Source organism: Equus caballus, chromosome 19, assembly GCF_041296265.1.
Source record: "Equus caballus isolate H_3958 breed thoroughbred chromosome 19, TB-T2T, whole genome shotgun sequence".
Lineage (NCBI taxonomy): Eukaryota > Metazoa > Chordata > Mammalia > Perissodactyla > Equidae > Equus > Equus caballus.
Genome location: NC_091702.1, coordinates 17,545,910 through 17,567,328, shown reverse-complemented (window position 1 = coordinate 17,567,328; position 21,419 = coordinate 17,545,910). Strand labels below are relative to the sequence as shown.

Genomic DNA, 21,419 nt, shown 5'->3' with positions numbered 1-21,419 from the left:
TGTTTCATGAACTTCTGTCCTCCTTAGATTGATGGCAGCTTTTAGATAATTACCGTAATAATTGAGTTTTACACATTTTTCAGAACCTACTCTATATAAATGTTGTGTTATTTATGTCTCCACTACTAGAACCTAAACCTGATGAGGGCAGAATCCATGTCAAGAACACAGTAGGTGTCAATGAACGAATGTGCTGCTTCGCCTTGATGAGATAAAAAACGTAATTCTGTTGAATATTTTGTTTCCTAGTTGTTACAAGAAATAGCCCTCAGAAGTAAGCCTATAAGTGAACAATATCAAGGACTTGAAAGATTCTTTGTTTTTGATAAAAGTGAAAGACTCAACTTACTTCCTTCTCCTAGCTTAGAACGCAGCTATTCCAGTGCTAGGATTACAATTGCAGGTAAATTCAGACATGAAATCAGATGGCCCATGGACCAACTTAATAGTTTTCCCACACATTTTTTTAAAACAGTTCGTCCTCATCTTAGGAAATACTGGGCAATTCTGTTCAACAAATAAAATCATGTTCTACTTCCCTAGCTGAAATTATTAGCCCTGTATGAGTTGCCACATATTTATGTCTAAGGCTACTATCAGAATGTGAGAGAACATAACTATAATGAGACTGGGGAGAAATTACTTTTAGAAATGTAGCCCTTACTAAATTGTGTAATAGAAATTCTTTGAATGACTTTATTAAATTTTAAGTAGTGTATGATATCTCCTAAATGCCATCTTAAAAGCAAATCTCAAAATTTCAGGGTCTGTGAGCTTTCTGAGACATACCTATAAATTCCTTTTGAAAGCTAGGTCTTGGTGTCACCTATATTCTTAGATTTCCTGTGTATTCAAATGTGTCTATTCATGTACTAACTAGTATACTTTATGTTATACTGTTATATACTTTTAAAATGATTTGTTTCCATCTAAATGTGTGTGTGTAATATCTTTGCAGAGTTTATTTTTTCTTTTTATTAAGCTAGGTGAATCTAATGGTTTTTATTGGATAATTATGAGATTTTGTATTTTATAATATATACCTCACTGTTGTAAATGTTGCTTTTAGCTGAATATTATCCAGTAAGACAATAAACATAATAAAGCAACAGCAGGGAGTTTTCTCCTTTTTCAAATGTATATTATTTTGCCATTTTTCTGTCTTAGGGGACAGAGAATGGGTCCCAGAGTGTAGCATAAGCGCGTATGCTGATGACAGAGTTGCCCTGGGTGTTCTGCAGAGAGCCCAGACCCCGTCATCAATCGGAACTCAGCAGAAGACGGGTAAGAGTCGCCAGAGGCCGCAGTGCTCATTGATGGCTTACTTTGTTTATTAGTTTGTAGCTTAGCAGTTTATTAGGCACCTGAAAATGAGCTTTCACACTTTCATAATTTAAACTTACTCATGTTAACTAACTGTCCTGGACTTTTCTTCCTAAACCAAAAAAACAACAGCGCTCATTACTGTGTTCTTCTCAAAAACATGAGTTACAGTCTTAGTTATTTTCTCTAACAATGTTATAGGAAATAATATTTTTAAAATGTAGCTCAAGATAATGGTGTATATTTTGAACAACCTTTATAAAATACATACTCGGTTTCATTACACTTTCAAGAAACAGTGTATTTATCCTAGAGTTTGCATACTCTTCCACTTGGTTCATATTACGATCAGACGTAGCCATTTGTGAAATGAATGGCTTAGGTTAAAATTGGGACTTGTAGCTGTGGTTAAGACACCTCTGTTCTAAAACTAATGCTGAGTGTGTTAACCCTGGAATCTTGATTTCAGTTGACTCCATTCTCTAACCAAAATAATTGCAAGATTGTCTATAGGATAACTATTTGACATGTTGAATGCTCGTTGTTATATTTTTCTAGTGAGTGTATGCAGACAATTTTGACATCATTAAAATCAGCAGTATTATTAGGTCATTATTGTTATCTGATAATATCTACTAAAGTAGATTTACTTTTTGCTGAATTTTGTATGAAGTTGCCGTAGATGACTAATGAATTGAGGCAATTCAACACACATGTGTTGAGTATGTTGCCACTGTGCTGGGCCCTGGGGGAAAAGGGAAGCATAAGTCATGTTCCCTGATCTTAGGAGCTCGCGGTTTAGCAGGAACACTTGATAAAGGAAGCTATTTGTCTGCATTTGAAGGCCATCTTCAAGCCAGAAATTTAACTACATACGATTTTTCCAAATATGTAAGATTTATATTTCTCTCTTGCCCTGAACCCTATGATTAAAACTCCTTGGCTAGCTTAGATCCTTTCCGTATGCATTTATGTTGAGACACTGTCAGATTTAAAAGGCTGCTTTTTAGTAAAAAAACCATCCATTTATGATGAATGTTTTTTGGCGCTATAATTAGGTACCTATTCTCACATCAGTGTTTAGAGCAGCTTCAGAAATTCTGGATGCTTCTTCTGAGGCAGTCAAAGGAACTGTTTTAAGTCACTGTATATTGATGAAAACAAGTTCACATTTATGCTATGAGAAATTTGTTACTACGGCAGATCTTTATAAATAAGTAGCCAAATGCCTTTAAGTATCAGTTGAAATCAACAGTTTACTATAAAAGACATTTGCAGGGGCACCTATCTTAGGCCAGGCATGGCCAGACACTGATGATACAAAATGAGGCCCCATCCCCGTAGCCCAGGAGCTTAGAGTCCAGTGCAGGGGTTCTCAAAGGCCAGTGTGAGCATCATCACCGGGGAAGGCTGTTGTAATGTGGATCTCTCCCCCTCGCTATTAGAGATTCTGATTCATTCAGGCTGAGATAAGGTCCAGGAATTTGCATTCATTTTATCAACAACTTCATGTTGTGCTGATGTAGACAGTCCAAAGATCATATTTGAGATAACCGTTATATATATAAACACTTAAATTACGCTTATATAAGTTGTATAAAAGGACTAGGAGTAATATAGATTACTTATCAATTTTGGAGATTGATAGGTAATTAATGATAGTACATGAGATAGTTACTTCTTCAGTCTTTTAGGAATGGAGATGGTAAAATAATTGCTTTGCCATTGAAAAGTGTAGATATGCAAATATTAGAGACTATGTGACATTTCGGCTGTATCTTAAGAATTAATAAGATTTACCAGTTAGGAGCAGAGGAAATGACTTTCTGGACAGAGATAGTGGCCTGAAATGAAAATAAAACTTTCCTGGTTATGCCACAAGTTATAGAAATCTTATATTCTGAACTGATGCCAATTTATAAAGGAATTCCTATCTCTGTAAGATTTTTAAGTTTGTGAATGTAAAAACATGACAGCTCTGAAGTCGTGTATTTAGCAGCATCCATTGATTCTCCCTGCCCCCTGCCAAAACCTACTCCTCCCCTGCTCCATCTTCCTGTCTCTGTATAACAGTCATGCAAACGTTGATGAGTCTGAAACCTGGAGTCATCTTGACTCTTTCTTACCCACCACATCCTATTCACTCCTAAATCCTGCTGATTTCAGTTCTGAAACTGATCCCAAATCTAACCACTTCTATCTTTATTGCTCAAGATGAGCCCAAGCCAGTTGTCCATCATCTCTCATTAGTCTCTCAGTTTCTCTTATGCCTCTCTCCAAAATATGTTGCTATGATTAATTTCCATCTTATTCTACTGCTTTTAGTTAGTGAGTGAATTGTTTATATTTATAGTCATAAATTTGTTTATAGTTTATAGGGAGTGAATCTCATTTTCTGCAAACTTAAACCATAAATTGTGTCTTGTCAATCTCCTGCTTAAAAGCATTCCATAGCTTCTTATATAAGATAGAAAAAAATTATGTTCCTTATCATGCATCACACAGCAGTACCTGAGTTGGGCCTGCCCTCTCTCCTAACTGCATCTTCTCGCACATTACAGCCACACTGGCTTTCTTTCTGTTCTTAGGCTTTACCCTTACTCACTTCGTAGCTTTAGAATTTGCTCTTCCCTCTGGTCCAGAATGCTCTGCAGCCTCTCTCTCCATCTTCACAGCCTTTTTCATATGATTGATTCTTTTTCATTATTCCACCTCAGCTTGAATGCTGCCTCCTTAGAGAGGCCTTCTGAAACCACGGTATCCAATGCTCACCTCATTGGTGTATTCTCAGTGATGGAAAACAGCCTGGTACATTGTCAGCGCTTAGGAAGTGTTTGTGAATGAGTGAAGCAGGATGGCAGGGCTGTGTGGTGTTTGGAGTGCAACTTGAAGGGAGGAGCAAAGTCTCATTCACTTTTGTTTTTGTTTTTGTTTTTTTTTGTTTTAATTTTAATTTTTGTTTTTATATCAGTGACATTGGATTATAACATTATATAATTGTCAGATGTATATCGTAATATATTTTGAATTCTGTGTAGCTTACATCATATTCACCACCCAAAGACCAATTATAATCCATCACCACACACGTGTGCCTAATTAACCCTTTCCCCCTCCTCCCTCCCCTCTTCTCCTCTGGTAACCATCAATCCAATCTCTGTTTCTATGTGTTTGTTTGTTGTTGCTTTTACGTTCTACTTATGAGTGAGATCATATGGTATTTGACATTCTCCCTCTGACTTATTTCACTCAGCATAATTCCCTCAAGATCTATTCATGTTGTCACAAATGGCTGGATTTCATCCTTTCTTATGGCTGAGTAGTAGTCCATTGTGTACATATACCACGTCTTCCTTATCCATTCATCCCTTGATGGGTACCCAGGTTGCTTCCAAGTCTTGGCTATTGTGTATAATGCCGCAATGAACATAGGGGTGCAAGTATCTTTATGCCTTTGTGTTTTCAAGTTCTTTGGATAAATACCCAGCAGTGGAATAGCTGGATCATATGGTAGATCTAGTCTTAATTTTCTGTGGAAACTCCACACTGTTTTCCATAGTGGCTGCACCAGTTTGCACTCCCACCAGCAGAGTACAAGGGTTCGCTTCCCCTCCAAAACTTGTTGTTTCCTGTCTTGTTAATTATAGCCATTCTGACCAGAATGAGGTGGTATCTCATTGTAGTTTTGATTTGCATTTCCCTGATAGTTAATGATGTTGAACATATTTTCATGTACCTGTTGGCCATCTGTATATCTTCTTTGGAGAAATCTCTGTTCAGATCTTTTGCCCATTTTTTAATTGGGTTGTTGGCTTTTTTGTTGTTGAGACATATGACTTCTTTGTATATTTTGGATATTAACCCCTTATCTGATATGTGGTTTGCAAATATCTTTTTCCAATTGTTAGGTTATCTTTTCGTTTTGTTGATGGTTTCCTTTGCCATGCAGAAACTTTTTAGTTTGATGTAGTCCCATTTGTTTATTTTTTCTTTTGTTTCACTTTCCCAGTCAGACATGGTACTTGAAAATGTGCTGCTAAGACCGATGTCAAAGAGCGAGCTGACTATAATTTCTTCCAGAAGTTTCATGGTTTCAGGTGTTACATTCAAGTCTTTAATCCATTTTGAGTTGATTTTTGTGCATGGTGTAAGGGAATGGTCTACTTTCATTCTTTTGCATGTGGCTGTCCAGTTTTCCCAACACTATTTATTGAAGAGATTCTCCTTTCTCCATTGTATGCTCTTGGCTCCCTTGTCTAAAATTAGCTGTCCATTGATGTGGGCTTATTTCTGGGCTCTCGGTTCTGTTTCATTGATCTATGTGTCTATTTTTGTGCCAGCACCATGCTGTTTTGGTTACTAGAGGTTGGTAGTATATTTTGAAATCAGGGAGTGTGATACCTCCAGCTTTGTTTTTTTTCCTCAGGATTCCTTTGGCTATTCGGGGTCTTTTGTTGTTCCAGATAAATTTTAGGATTCTTTGTTCTGTTTCTGTGAAAAATGTTGTTGGAACTTTGATAGGGATTGTGTTGAATCTATAGGTTGCTTTAAGAAGTATAGGCATTTTAAGGATGTTAATTCTTCCAATCCAAGAGCACAGAATATCTTTCCATTTCTGTGTCTTCTTCAATTTCTTTCAGCATTGGTTTACAGTTTTTGGTGTACAGATCTTTCAGCTCTTTGGTTAAGTTTATTCCTAGGTATTCTATCCTTTATGTTGTAATTGTAGTTGAGATTGTATTCTTAATTTCTCTTTCTGCTACTTCATTGTTAGTGTATAGAAAGGCAACTGAGTTTTGTATGTTGATTTTGTATCCTGTGACTTGACTGTATTCATTTATTATTTCTAAATTTTTTTCATGGATTCTTTAGGGTTTTCTATATATAAAATCATGTCATCCACAAATAGTGACAGTTTCACTTCTTCCTGTCTAATGTGGATCCCTTTTATTTCTTTTTGTTGCCTGATTGCTCTGGCTAGGATTTCCAGTACTACATTAGATAAGAGTGGTGACAATGGGCATCCTTGTCTGGTTCCTGTTCCTAGAGGGATAGTGTTCAGTTTTTCTCCATTGAGAATATTAGCTGTGGGTTTGTCATATATGGCCTTTATTATATTGAGGTATTTTCCTTCTATATCCAGTTTATTTAGAGTTTTTTTTGTAAATGGATGCTGTATCTTGTCAAATGCTTTATCTGCATCTATTGAGATGATCACGTGATTTTTACTCTTCATTTTGTTAATGTGGTGTATCACATTGTTTGATTTGCAGATTTTGAACCATCCCTGCATCCCTGGAATAAAACCCACTTGATCATGATGTATGATCTTTTTAATGTATTGTTGTATTCGATTTGCTAGTATTTTGTTGAGGATTTTTGCATCGATGTTCGTCAGCGATATTGGCCTGTAATTTTCTTTTTTTGTGTTGTCCTTGTCTGGTTTTGGTATCAGGATAATGTTGGCTTTGCAGAATAAGTTAGGAAACCTCCTCTCCTCATCAGTTTTTTGGAGGAGTTTGAGAAGGATAGGCATTAAGTTCTCTTTGAAAGTTTGGTAGAATTCACCAGGGAAGCCATCTGGTCCTGGACTTTTATTTTTTGGGAGGTTTTTGATTACTGTTTCAATCTCCTTACTGGTGATTGGTTTATTCAAATTCTCTACTTCTTCGTGATCTAGTTTTGGAAGTCTGTATGATTCTAAGAATTTATCCATTTCTTTATGATTATCCAATTTGTTGGAGTATAGCTTTTCATAGTATTCTCTTGTAATCTTTTGTATTTCTGCAGTGTCCATTGTAATTTCTCCTCTTTCATTTCTGATTTTATTTATTTGAGCCTTCTCTCTCTTTTTCTTGATGAGTCTAGCTAAAGGTTTGTCAATTTTTTTTATCTTTTCAAGTAGCCAGATCTTGGTTTCATTAATTTTTGTTATTGTTTTTTTATTCTCTATTTCATTTATTTCTGCTTTGATTTTTATTATTTCCTTCCTTCTGCTATTTTTGGGCTTTGTTTGTACTTCTGTTTCCAGTTCCTTTAGGTGCACTGTTAGATCGTTTATTTGGAATTTTTCTTGTTTGTTGAGATAGGCCTGAATTGCTATAAAGTTTCCTCTTAGAACCACTATTGTTGTATCCCATAGATTTTGGCATGTCATATTTTCATTTTCATTTGTCTCTAGGTATTTTTTTGATTTCTCCTTTAATTTCTTCATTGACCCAATCGTCGTTCAGTAGCATTTTGTTTAATCTCTACATTTTTGTGGCTTTTCTGGTTTTCTTCCTGTAGTTGATTTCTAGTTTCATACCTTGGTGGTCAGAAAGATGGTTGGTATTATTTCACTCTTCTTAAATTTTCTTAAATTCAAGAAAATTTCTTAAATCTTCTTAAATTGAGACTTGTTTTGTGGTCTAATATATGATCAATCCTGGAGAATGTTCCATGTACATTTGAAAAGAATGTGTATTTTGTGGTTTTTGGATGGAGTGTTCTATATGTATCTACTAAGTCTATCTGGTCTGAGGTGTTGTTTACGGCCGGTGTTTCCTTATTGATCTTCTATTTGGATGATCTATCCATCAGTGTAAATGGAGTGTTAAAGTCCCCTACTATTACTGTGTTACTGTCTATTTCTCCTTTTATGTCTGTTAATAGTTGCTTTATATATTTAGGTGCTCCTATGTTGGGTGCATGCATATTTACAAGTGTTATATCGCCTTGTTTGATTATTCCCTTTATCATTATGTAGTGTCCTTCTTTGTCTCTTGTTATGGTTTTGTTTTAAAGTCTATTTTGTCTGATATACGTATTGCTGCCCACGCATTCTTTTCTGTGCCATTTGCATGGAGTATCTTTTTCCTCCTTTCGCCTTCAGTTTGTGAGTGTTTTTAGTGCTGAAGTGTGTCTCTTGTATGCCGCATATATATGGATCTTGTTTTTATATCCAGTCGGTCACCCTATATCTTTTGATTCAGTATTTAGTCTGTTGACATTTAAAGTAGCTATTGATAAATATGTATTTATTGCCATTTTGTTACTTTCTTTTTTCTGGGTGTTTTAGTAGTTCTTCTCTCTTCCTTTCTTCTCTTGCTCTCTTCCCTTGTGGTTTGATGGCTTTCTTTAGTAATATGCTTGATTTATTTCCTCTTACTTATTTGTTTACTTATTATAGGTTTCTGGTTTGTGATGACCATGAGGTTTCTGTATAATATTCTATGTATATAGCAATCTACATTGAGTTGATATTCTTTTTAGCTTGAGCTCTTTCTAAAAGCTCTACTCTTTTAATCCCCACCTCCCACATTTTATGTTTTTGAAATCAAATCTAATCTCTTGTTTTGTGTGTGTCTATCCATTACCTTCTTAACATTGAAATAGGTAACTTTAGTACTTTTGTCTTTTAACCTATATATCATCTTCACAGGTGGTTGATCTGCTACCTTTACTGTATTTTTGCCTTTACCAGTGATAGTGATTTTATTGCCTGTTTTTTTTTTTTTTTTTTAATTTTCTTATCTCTATTTGTGGTCTTCTCTTTCCCACTTAAATAAGTCCCTTCAGCATTTCTTGTAGAACTGGTGTCTTGGTGATAAACTCTTAATTTTTGCTCATCTAGGAAGCTCTTTATCTCTCCTTCCATTCTGACAGATAACTTTGATGGATAGAGTATTCTTGGCTGTAGGTTTTTTCCTTTCACACTTTAAATATGTCATGCCACTCCCTTCTACCCTGTAGGGTTTTGGCTGAGAAGTCCACCGATAGCCTTATGTACTTTCTTTTGTCTGTCACTTGTTGTCTTTCTCTTGCCACTTTTATGTTTCTCTCTTTATCTTTACTTTTGTACATTTTAATTATAATGTGTCTTGGTGTGTGCCTCTGTGGGTTTATCTTGTTTGGTGCTCTTTGAGCTCCTGTACTTGGATGTCTGTTTCTTTCCTTAGGTTAGGAAAGTTTTCAGCTAGTATTTCTTCAAATAGCTTGTCTACCCCTTTGTCTCTCTCTTGTCCTTCTGGGACACCTATGATACAAGTGTTAGTGCACTTGATATTGTCCCAGAGTTCCACTAGGCTGTTCTCATTCTGTCTAATTCTTTTTTCTTTGATCTGTTCAGCTTAGGTGATTTCCTCTAGTCTGTGTCCAGCACGCTGATCCATTCTTCTGTATCATCTACTCTGCTATTGAGTCCCTCTAGTCAATTTTTCATTTTCAGTATTGTATTCTTCATTTCTGATTGTTTCTTTTTTGTATTTTCCAATTCTTTGTTGATGTTCTCACTGTGTTCATCCAGTCTTCTTCCCATATCAGCTAGCATCCTTAAGAGTTTTTGTTTGAATTCTTTGTCAGGTAAATTGCTTCTTTCTCTTTCATTTAGTTCTTTTTCTGGGTTTTTGTCCTGTTCCCTGGCTTGGAATGTATTCCTTTGCCTCCTCATTATGACTCTTTCTCTGTGCTTATGGCTATGTATTAGGTGAGTCAGATATATCTTCCGATCTTGGAGAAGTGTCCTTATGTAAGAGAAGCTTTTTGAGTCTCAGCAGTGTGCTTCCCTCTCATCACTGGTCCAAATGATCCAGGAGTGACTCTCCTGTTTGGGCTACTTGTGTCCTTCTGCTGTGGCAGGGTTGTGCTTACTCCAGGGACCCAGGGAGTCTCGTCTTTCCCTCCCTGACCAGCTATTTGTGACTTGGGCTTGGGGAGCCTCAGAACCGTTGGCTGAAAGGTCTAATAGCACACTCCTGTTTCAGTTTTCCTGTTAATTGAGTATTTACCCAGTCTACCTGGTTGCTAAGCTCAGGGGCTTACAGTTGCTGTAGGCCTCAGGCCTGCAAGGCTATTGTCAGCTCTCTTAGGATTGCAGCTGAGTGGGGCTGGCCCTAGGCATGCGAGCTCCCAATTGTTTCAGGCTTTTGAAGGTAGAGTCAATCCTTTTTGTGGCTGATTGTGAAGCACAGGTCTTCTGCTACTGATAAGCCCCACCCTGCCACAGGTCCACACACAGTGTCAATACAGCCCTGGTCTGTGCACACTTCCTGACCTCCTGGAGCATACCCAGTTGCCGAACTGCAGAGGCCCTCCACCTCACCACCAATGGCCCCCACAGTTCACCTAGTACTCACACAGGCCCTGCCCCACAGACGTGGACACACTCACCTGCCTGTAGAGGATCAAGGCTCCCAGTCTATGCAGGCCAACAAGCAGACTGAGGACTTGCTGTTGGGTGGGGCTGGTCTCTAGGCTGGGTTTCCTGCCCTGGCTAAATTGGATTAAATCTGCACTCTAGTGGGTGTGGCAGACCCCTGGGCTATCATGCCAGGGGAAGAACTTCAATGGCATCTGCCAGCCTCTGTGTCAGCACGCCTGTATTAGGTCTCAACAAATGGCTGCCACCAAAGTCTCAGTCTCTGGAGAGATATCTCTTCTCACCGAGATCCACCCAGAGCCTACCAGGTGAGTTTCTTTTCATCAATGGACTGTGCAGCTGCCTTTTTGGCAATTTTAGGTTGCTCTCTGAGATGAGTGAGTTTGTGCACGTGCCCTTTAAGAGCCAGGTTTTTTCTAGCTTTCCTCTGATAGCTTTTCTAGGGGTATCCCCAGTTGCAGTTAAGAGGCAGGAAGCCAGATAGTAGGACACTCGTCTCAGTTGTGCTGAGTCTGAAGGATGCTTATAGCGGTAATGTACCCCCACCTCTCCATACTTAGGGCAGCTCCCGCCAGCCAGCTGTGAGGGTCCACGGTTCACAAAGGTGGCTTTGTTCTCTCCAGAAGGAAGTTCTGCCTCTTCCACCGCAGTCATGACTGTACCTTGTTGTGGGGGTTCTTTTTATTCAATTTTCAGTTTTCTCTCCAGGGTAATTTTTCCAAGAATAGTTGTAACCTGGCTGTGTTTGTGTGACGAGGTCAGTTCAGAGTCTGCCTACGCCATCAGCTTGATGAGATCTCTCGTTAGTCACTTTTGAATACGCTGATCCCAACACAGTGCCTGGCAGTTTTAGGATTTCAAAATGATTTGAAAATTAAATTGGATTGGGTATTAATTCATAGGTTCTTAGAGTTGAGGGGATTTGAGACATCATTCTAACTCCTTAATTTTATAGGTGAAATATGAATTTTTATATCTCAGGTCACAGGCTGGTTTCTAATTCAGTAAGACTAGACAATAAGTTTCTACTAAACCATGCTGCTAAATAAAATTTCCATGTATGTTTCAAGAACTCTTAGAAAATGCATTTTTCTTTTTCATGTATAACTTCTCAGTAAATCACACAGTGGAGCAAGAATATCAAAAGAGAAAAATGTTTTGCAACTTTTATTCAGGAATAAAATATTGGGTCCTTTGATCAGAACATTGTTATTGAAACACTGTGTAAAAAGCGTGTTGCTCTGCTTATGTTTCATCCACTTCTAATGTTTATACTTAGAATTGCAATAACAATTATTGTTGTATTAAATACTGTTCAGTGAGTGATTCATATTTTTCATGTCCTTATCAGCATTCTTATGTTCATTGATATAACCCAAAGCACCCTTTTATTCTATCTTCCCAATATTTGGCTTGGTCTCATAATCATAGAGCACATATATTCTTTAGCTAATACCAAGGACAATTTCTTTTGTTATATTTAGAGTGTAACTGTGATCAATGTTAACCTATAATTTCCTAAGATTACGTTGCCAGTGATGGCACAAGTTACTCCAAAATGAATTTATGTTTTTAATCTACAAACTGGACTTTTAAAAAATTACAGAATGATCCCTTCAATCCTGGAATTTTTCATTAGTGCCAGCCTTCACTGTGTTTCAAATCTTAACCCTAGCAATGACATTAATAAGCTTATACAGGAAACATTAGAGGGAATGACATACTCTCATGAATGAACTAAATAAATAAATCAGATCAAGGACTAAATTGAAGGCTCTTCTGTCTCTTTCTATGTTTTAGGTACTTTCAATTACACTTTGAACTTCTTTCCAGTAAGAAAGATGGTCTGTCTCTTTGCTGTGTGCTAAGCATAAGTCCAACCCACCCCCAGTGTACATTTTTTTGTCAGTTGGGATCAATTAACCTCTAACACTGTGGCAACCAGATGTTGTTAGAAGAGTTCAGCAAGTGTTTGTACTCTCCTGAATTTTCCGAAGGGCATCTGCATTATGTCAAATTTTTCTCACCTCATATTTGCCTGTGTTGGCAGAAGTCCAGCTCTTTCATCTTCCATTTGTTTGTTTTATTTTAATAAGAGTTCTAAGTTTCTTTTATTTTTACTTGACTGAGACAAAGCACAATACAGATAGAAGGGTATGATTTTCTCCATAGATCTGAAAGTTTCAATTTATATAGTTGAACCACTGTTATACTCACTGACCTGTGTTTTGACTATTGCTGTTCTGACCACTGCTTCAGGATGCAGAAATGGAAAGTTGCTTTATTTGATGGCTGTGAATAAAATATTGATTATTTACATACTACAAGAGGGAAATCATTCCAAATTTTAGCATTAAAATAATTCCTAGGGGGGCCGGCCCCGTGGCCGAGTGTTTAAGTTCGTGTGCTCCACTGCAGGAGCCCAGGGTTTCACTGGTTCGGATCCTGGGTGTGGACATGGCACCACTTGTCAAGCTACATTGAGGTGGCGTCCCACATGCCACAACTAGAAGGACCCACAACTAAGATACACAACTATGTACTGGGGGGATTTGGGGAGATAAAGCATAAAAAAAAAAATATTGGCAACAGTTGTTAGCTCAGGTGCCAATCTTAAAAAAATAATAATTCTTAGGGATATTTACATTTATTTTTCTTAAAGCATAGGCACATTTTTATCAGTTATTTTTCTTCAGAATTGTCTCTGAATGCAAATAGACACAAAAAGGTCAGAGTCTTATTTTAATTTATTCATAATTTCGTTCCAACAAAAATTGTTTTCAAAATTGATTTCTGAAATGTTCATTAAAATTGGTGCCCTTTGGGACTTACCTTAGTCAGTTTTAATTGCTTAAATAATTACATACTGCATTAAGATTCTTCTTAGGGTACTGGCTACATTCAAAGGAGATCTTTTACATTAAAAAAAAAGACAAACTCAGTAGTTTTTAATATTGAGACATGACAGCTGTCTGTAGCTACTCTTCTGAGTTTTACATTTTCCTCTGAGTCAATAGAGTGGGCATAATATTATATGGCGTATGTTCAGTCAAATGATGATTTTTATGTTAATGACAATGCATTTCTTTAAAGAATCCAATATTTTACACAAAGTAAATTTGTGTTAAGGGAATGCAAGGTTATCTTATAAATTATTTATATTTAATATATATATACTTAGCTAAATCAGAACAATGATTCAGTACATTTAAAAATATATCTGCACTACGAATTTCTAAATTTGTACCTTAAATATTCCCTTGGCCTTTATTAAAGGATCTTGTGAGCAATACCAAATGATGTATATATACATATATATATAGTTATGTTGTGTTAGAGTAAGATTTGAAGGGGTTTCCTTTTCCTACTATGAAAGAAACATACATGCTGAAGAAACCAACTAAATCAACCTTTGAAATAGGTCAAGACAAAATGATGACTGCCTTAGTGAAACAAAGTAATAACCTGGCTTAGATGTGTGCTTCTGGAACTTTTCCAGTAAAGTACCCTATAAAGCAGCAGAGAGTCAACTCAGGAAAATGAGAGATGTGATCTCAGTTCCTTTAAAGCTTGTGTTTTTCTAAAAGATTTTGCATACTAGCCTATTTTTTCTCCATATTTGTTTTAATAGAAAAATATTACATATCATCAAGTAAATTGGTTCACTAAGAAGTGGTACCATGTTTATCCTAAAGGTTTTTTCTCTAACAAGGCACAGTGTGGTATCGTTCTAGAATTTAAGAAACTTGGCACAGTGGTTGGCTATGGGATAGATTATAAGATTGGGTGTTGAATTGTTCTGGAATTGACTTGGTTTACAGATGATTTTGCTCTAGTTAATATTAAAATTAGTTTGTCTTTTTCTGAATGTAGAGAAATTAGGGGAAAATAACCCAGAACCGTTCTTTATGACATAGCAAAAGTGACTTGAGATTAACAAATTGTGGTAAACCAGAATGGATGATAATGTAAAGTTCACTTTCTCATAAACTCTGTTGCATGAATTTTACTGCCCTAAGTTCACAGACTGGTATTTTGTATCTTTAAGCACTCGTTCAGAGTTTTAAAAACAGTTGATTTCAATTTTTTCATTTTTCATTTTAGGTCAGACATCACAGAGACCTTCAATGGCAAATTTACCACTTTCCAACTCTGTTAAAAGAAGCTCCAGCTGCTTTTCCTCCCCTCGTCCTCGATCAAGAAGTGCAGCTGCTCGATCATTATCTAGAGCTGCTTCTGAAATTTCGGAAATTGAATACATTGATATTACTGACCACAATGAGCCTTTCTTAGATGGCACTGCTGATCAACAAACCTTAGACAGTTTGGAAAAAGAATTAAATGTGATGAGAAATCTCGCAGGTAATACTATTTTTTTTCAGTGTACACAATGTTAACTCAGTCTTCTGCCTGATTCTTCATATTGTGCTCCAAAAAAACAAGCCTTTCTCTTTCTCTCTTCATACGATCAACTTTTTTTGTCTGTTTTCTTGGATATCCTGTGATATCACCCTGAAAATGTCATAAAATATGTGAATGCCCAGCCACACCAGAGGTAGTCCCCTTAGCCCACATGGTACGCAGTTAAATTGCGGCATAAGGACCTTCGTGTGGACAGATAAAATTGTTTTTCTCCTTTCTACAAACCGACTGAGTAGCTAATCCCTGTAGCTTTATGAAAGCTACTGCTCAAGACCCTTGTTGGGAGATTGAGCTGTCAGATCTTTTAAAGAAATATTTCTCAAGCTGCCGTGTGTACACAGATCCCCGGAGGATCTTGTTAAAATGGAGATTCTGATTCACTATGCATGGGTGGGGCCTGAGATTCTGCACATCTAACAAGTACCCAGTTGATGCCAGTGCTGCTGGCTGGCAGACCTGTTTGAAGAGCAATTATATTCATGCGTTCTATTTCCTAAACCTCAAAGGATGAAGTCTAGCAAATCACAGCCCTATTCTTGAACATGTAAAGATCTGGTTCAGTAACAGAACGTCAGGGGAAATAGTCCTCTTAATTTTCATCAGAAAGTTGTTCATGCAATTTGATAGAAGCCAGCTGCAGATCCAAGAGGCAGGCCAGAAACCTCTAGGCTTGTGTATTCCACACATGCTCCTCCCTTGTTTTTTTTTGCTTTTGTTCTTTTTTAGTAATATCCCCCCTTTTTCACCTTAGAATAGTGACTTTGCTATTTTCCTGAAAAGAATACATCTTGGTTTTGAAAAATTCAAGCAACACAAAAAAAACACAAAAAAGGAAGCCAAAATCCCCACAAAGTCTTACCACTCCGAAAACAACCATTAACATTTGATAAGCAGCATTTCAAACATCTGTTTATATCTTAAGTATACATATAAGACTATATAGTTAGGAGGATGAATAGATTGAAGGAAAAATAGTAATAATTTTATAAAAAATAGACATGCTCTCTATTTTTTTTTAATTATATATATATTTATCCAACTTAAAAGTTGAAATGAAACTACAGGAAATTGGACATTTTAGATAAGTATTTTTTCACTGCAAAATTGTTAAGTTAAACTATATGAAATTGCCCTTTTGTAGACAAAAGACAGTGGAATATTGTTAATTTTATATGGTCTAACCTGTAATTTTTGCAAATATCCCTTTAAAAACTAAGAAAAAAGATGAAAAGAAACAGTAAGCAATTGAGGCCATTTTTAACTACATGACTTAGTTTTAGACAGTAATGATTAAATCCCTATGGTAAAAGACGAGGACTTATTTCTTACTGTTTTTAACCACATGTGATTGTAGATAGTATTAAATACATTCCTGTTATAGTTATGTTATAATTTTTCATTTTTTCAAGGTTTCATTTTATTTTCTTTTTCCTAGTGAAAATTCATATGGATTAAGTAATCAGCACCAGCACTTTTACTATGACTTCGCAATTAGGGAAATTTTATTTAGATTGATCTCTAGAAGGTTTGATTGTGGCATTCTTGAGAACATCTGTCTTTTATCTTTGTGGTTGATTGACAAGTTAGCTAGATTAATTTAGTGGATCTCATTTTTTTTCCTCTGCACATAGTAGACTTTTCTCTATTGTCTTTGGTCCATGAATATTCTGCTATTAGTCCTTTAGTTTTTATTTTTATTTTTTTTGAGGAAGATCAGCCTTGAGCTAACTGCTGCCAATCCTCCTCTTTTCACTGAGGAAGACTAGCCCTGAGCTAACATCCGTGCCCATCTTCCTCTACTTTATATGTGGGACGCCTGCCACAGCATGGCTTGATGAGCAGTGCCATGTCTACACCCGGGATCTGAACTGGTGGACCCCAGGCCAAAGTTTTTCCATTTAACTTTTGTTTGGTTGAATTTAATTGTCAGTGTTTTCCCCCCAGTAGGGGTCATGGGTGCTCCATTCCTCGAGTGCTTTGCTGTTTGGGAAGGCAGGAATGGCAAAGGGGCTGAGGGTAATTTCTTTGTGTCACTTTTCTCTTCAACCTTGTATGTCCCGATTTGTTGTTTTCTCGATCCGCATTCTACTGTGAATAGTTTGAGATCGCCTTGATTTTTGACTCCTCCTCTCTCTTGTATGTGACAGGCTTCTTTCCTGATGGGATATTTGAAATTTTTTTCTGAATCTTTGAAATTTGATAAATGGACCCAGGATTGTGTTTCCACGTCAATAATTAAGCATTTCTTAAAACATAGGGTTCTCTTTCTGTCTGCAAAATAAGTTCTTTATTTTCAGAGAAATTTTCTATCACATATTTGAATTGCTTTTCTGTTCCATTTGTCTTTCTCCTGCTGAGAAACCTATTTTGTCTATGTTGGATCCTCTTTGTACAATGTATTTAGTTATATTTTCTGCAACTGTTTTAACCAGTTTTTATTTTCTTTTGCGTTTACTATGATTATCTCAAGCTTGACTATTATATCAGAATTTCAATTTTCAGCTGGTTATAGTTCATTCTTTATTGATTGACAATAAATTAGCTCTTTACAGGTATTGCTTTGACATGCTTTTTGGTAATTTTTTACTTTGATATAATTTCAAAGTTACAGAAAATTTGCAAGAACGGAAGAATAGTACAAAAAATGCCAATACACACTATACCAGTTCACTACCTGTTTGTCTTTTGGCCTATTTACATATATGCACGCACGCGCGTGGGCGTGCACATACACACACACACACACACACACTGCTCTTTTTTTCTGAACTATTGGAAAGGAAGTTATAAACATCATGACCCTTCCCCAAAATATATTTCAGTGTGTATTTCCCATGAGCAAGGACATTCTCCTACATAATCATAGTACGATGATCAAAATCAGGAAATTTAACATTGATACAATATAATCTATAGTGCATATCAAAATTTTTTAAATTGTCTCAGTGAAGTCCATTATAGCTTGTTTTTTTCTGGTACAGGAGCCAATCCAGGAACAGGTGACCATTTACTATTTTCCTTTGTGATGTCTGATGTATTGTTGGTTGATCTTTGAGATTAGTTTTACTGTTTTTAAAAATGTTGCTTTTGTTATTCCTTTTGTAGCCAAGAGACTTCTGGGAAATTTTCTTATGGTCTTGATCTGTTTTCTACCAGATTGGTCTTTTGTTTAATCATGTTTTGCGTGCTATGGATTCTTGGAGTCTAGTCCGTTTGTTTGCATGGCTAGTTACTGTCCTTTCTTTGTATCTTACGTGCTCAGCCTTACTGTGAGTGGCTCTGCTCGTATCCTCCGTCTTTTCTGGGATAGTGAGCCTGCATTCTCCCTGAAATGCTCTCCGCCTGTCCTGAGATCTGTCAGTCTTCTCTTTGGAGCCACCTTTGTGGGTTGGGTAATGTGCTCTTTTTTGTATCCTGCTGGCTCGAAGGCATGGGGAGGATAGACGAAGAACTGGGAGCTCAGCCTCCTTTGTTGGAGGATCTGGGCTCTCTTGTCTTTTTCTAGATTTATTAAATGCCAAACTTCACTGGACCTGGTTTCCAGTGTGTTCTGTCCCTGTAGGGACACCTACGAGTTTGCAATTTTCTTGCCTCCGCTAAGGTCTTATGGTGGGTATTTAGGGGCTTTAAAAAATATTTCAAATATTTTCTCCTTACTTCCCCTTCACCTGCTTTTCTCCAAATTAATGTGTTTCTGGTGAGACTTGTCAGAACTTTAGATGACTCGCCTTTTGCTGTTACAAGTTTGGTGTGTGTATTGGGGGGGGGGTGGGGGCGTTGGACAGCAGTGCACCTCAGTGAATCTGTTTATTTCTTTGGTTGCCCTTTGTCAAAGTTCATTATGTGAACTTGTATCCTTTTTTCGTTTGGTTCCTTTTATGATTTTATTTTATTTGACTTTTTATTTTTCTGCTTTTTCTATTTATTTCATTAGAGGTTGAAGGAGGAGAGTATATGACCATCTTTACCCATCCATCATTCCTTTGCTTTACTCTAAATTACTAAATGTAAATCTCCTTGGAGGTAATTCTCACATTAAAGATCAATTCTAAAATGAAGCCTGAACTGGATCTAAAAGTATAAGCATACAGTTTTTAATCAGAAAATGAGCACTTCTTATTCTGATAAATTGATGAGTTCCATTATTTACAAATGAAATACAGTACTTTACAAACAGTAGTCTTTTTTTTGTTTCCAACCACTCAGCTTTCCCATTTCCTTTATCACTTTTGATCTAACATGCTTCATTGTTTCCCTATGTCACCCATTTTCTCATACACCAACACCAGTATTTTCACTAGAATACATCACTTTTTGTTTCTGAAAGTGGGCACACACTGCGGATTCTGTGAATGGCTTTTCTGATGGTCCAGGAATAGAACGCAATCACTTCCACACACTTGACTGGGGATGGCTCTCTTTCTGTTTGGAAAGAGTGGCTTTGGATGAGGGCACAGCTTTGAGACACTCACCTGGAGCTGAGGAAGGAAGAGGACGGCACGTCAACTGAATCAACCCAACAGTCAGTGAGGCGACAGATGCTGTGGTGAAATCAGGCCCTATTCTAGAAAATTCACTGAATCTGCACAAGGCTTTTGTATTCTGTTTAGCATCAATGGACAGAAAAATTGCACCCACATTTCACTACTTAACGGTGCCGTTTGGAAAATCGCTTCATGAAGTTTGGTCTCACACAGGCACAGCTACGCAATTCGACTCTTATACAAATGTAAATGTGTTTATATCGCTGTGAAAGCTGCATTTTTGTTAGCAGCAACCTTTCTGACTTGTTTTCTGTTAGCTCTAGGATACGTCCACTTCCTCTAAGTTCTGTGGAAAACAGCCGTGCCAAGGAGCGGGGAGAAGACAAGACAGGAAATAACTACATGAAGTGTCTCTCCTTTGATTCAGATTGCTGTGGCTGATATTGCAGCCATGTCAGAAGCAGGCGGGGCGGGAAGGGCAGGGGACCTGTGTGTGCAGGTTGCAGACACAACTTCCTGCTGCGTCAGGAGATGGGTCAACAAAACAGGTGGTTGAGAGCCAGGCTCTGGGGCAGGAGTCCGGTTTTGGAACTTGAAACCAACCCTTACTAGCTTCGTGATGTTGGATGACTTACTTTCTTAACCTCACTTTGCATCAGTTTCTATATATGAAAGATGGGGATAATAATAGGCTGTATCATAAAATTGTTTGGTGACTGAACTCAGTTATGTACTAAATATTGTATTTATGAAAATTTATTTCTCTTTCTCTCCACACACATACACACACACACTCTTAACAGTGCCTAGCATAATAAGTCCTGAAAAATCTGTTAAATTATATAAGGAACCAGTGGGTGGAGCTTTCTACATACAGTAAGGTAATGTGCTCATGGTAATTCCAGTTTTTAGTCAGAAACATCTAAAAGCTGTTTCCATTCTAAAACTATGTCTTCTTCTAGACCACTTTGAGGATGACAGTTAGCTATAGTTCTTGCCTTATTCTTATTCCTTCCAGATATATCTTTGTAAATAACACTACAGTCACTTCTTTAAAAAGCTCAACATACCAGGTATAACTTAATTACTAAGGCACTTTGTCAGTTGTCAGATATTGTTCTAACCTGAAGAAATTTGGAAAATATCAGAAGATATGCATTATGAGAAAGTATCAGTAATGATGCACTTTAAAGCATTCAGCTTTTCAGTAGTTAAAAATGACTCATTTGTTTCCAACTTGTTCTGATTTGTGGTTTAAGAGTCTTTGTGGTCCTGAAATTCCCACAGCAATCCTGTGTTTGGGTGGGTCCATAGGTAGTTAACTGAGCCAGGTAATTAAAGAGAGGAAAGTACTTTTTCTTAAACAAAAAAGAATAAAAATCTCCCCAGTCCTAGCAGACGTAGCCATGCTGTCTGTGAAGTGAAATAGTGAGGCAGTGGCTTCCTGAGTGGTTAGAGCCTCTGTTCAGAGGTTGACCATCGAGTAAGATATTAAACTGTGAAAGGGCAATTCAGGATTTGTAGTTAGCAAATTAACTAAATAACTCTTGTAAAGACAGTCAGGTTAAAATGGGCTAGAATGGCAATCTTTTGTGCCTTTGAATTTCAGGAAAAAAGCTGAGTGCTGCATACAAGTGAAAGTCAACATATTAAAAAAAAATTCTGATATAAGGAATATGAAACCACTCAATGAGTAATAATAGTCACTGTTTGTTTTTAGATATGAGGTTGCTCCATTTGCTCTGCATAGCTACCCTGGGAGGTGGTAGGGGCAGGTGCTACTCTTAATCTCCCCTTTGCGGATACAGTAACTGAGGCTCTGGGCGGCGCAGAAACTGCCCCCATCTCCCCTGGGTGCAAAGAAGAGCCAGGCACAAGTCACAAGTCCAGGCAGGTTGGCCCCACTCCTTTGTCTCACTGCCAAATCCTTACTTCAAATCACTATTGTGACTACTTGAAAGGGCGAAGATGCGGGCAGAGTGAAGGTAAAAGGAAGATAGAGGGAAGGAAAGGAAAACAAGAGGCTGAGGGCTGGGGTGGGGCTCACAGGT

The 21,419-nt window shown here is 37.2% G+C and overlaps 1 protein-coding gene across 14 annotated transcripts in view; it reads left to right on the top strand.

Annotated features, from left to right (window-relative positions):
* ZBBX (zinc finger B-box domain containing) overlaps positions 1-21,419 on the top strand; it is a 140,029-nt gene that overhangs the window by 111,873 nt on the left and 6,737 nt on the right. For 12 of the 14 annotated variants that reach the window (XM_070242533.1, XM_023623253.2, XM_070242538.1 and 9 more), the window contains 3 exons: positions 250-403; positions 1,168-1,284; positions 14,567-14,824. In XM_070242533.1, the coding sequence (XP_070098634.1) occupies positions 250-403; positions 1,168-1,284; positions 14,567-14,824 (529 nt within the window). The remainder of the gene's footprint in view (positions 1-249; positions 404-1,167; positions 1,285-14,566; positions 14,825-21,419) is intronic. The other 2 variants (XM_070242541.1, XM_070242542.1) reach the window with 1 other exon arrangement.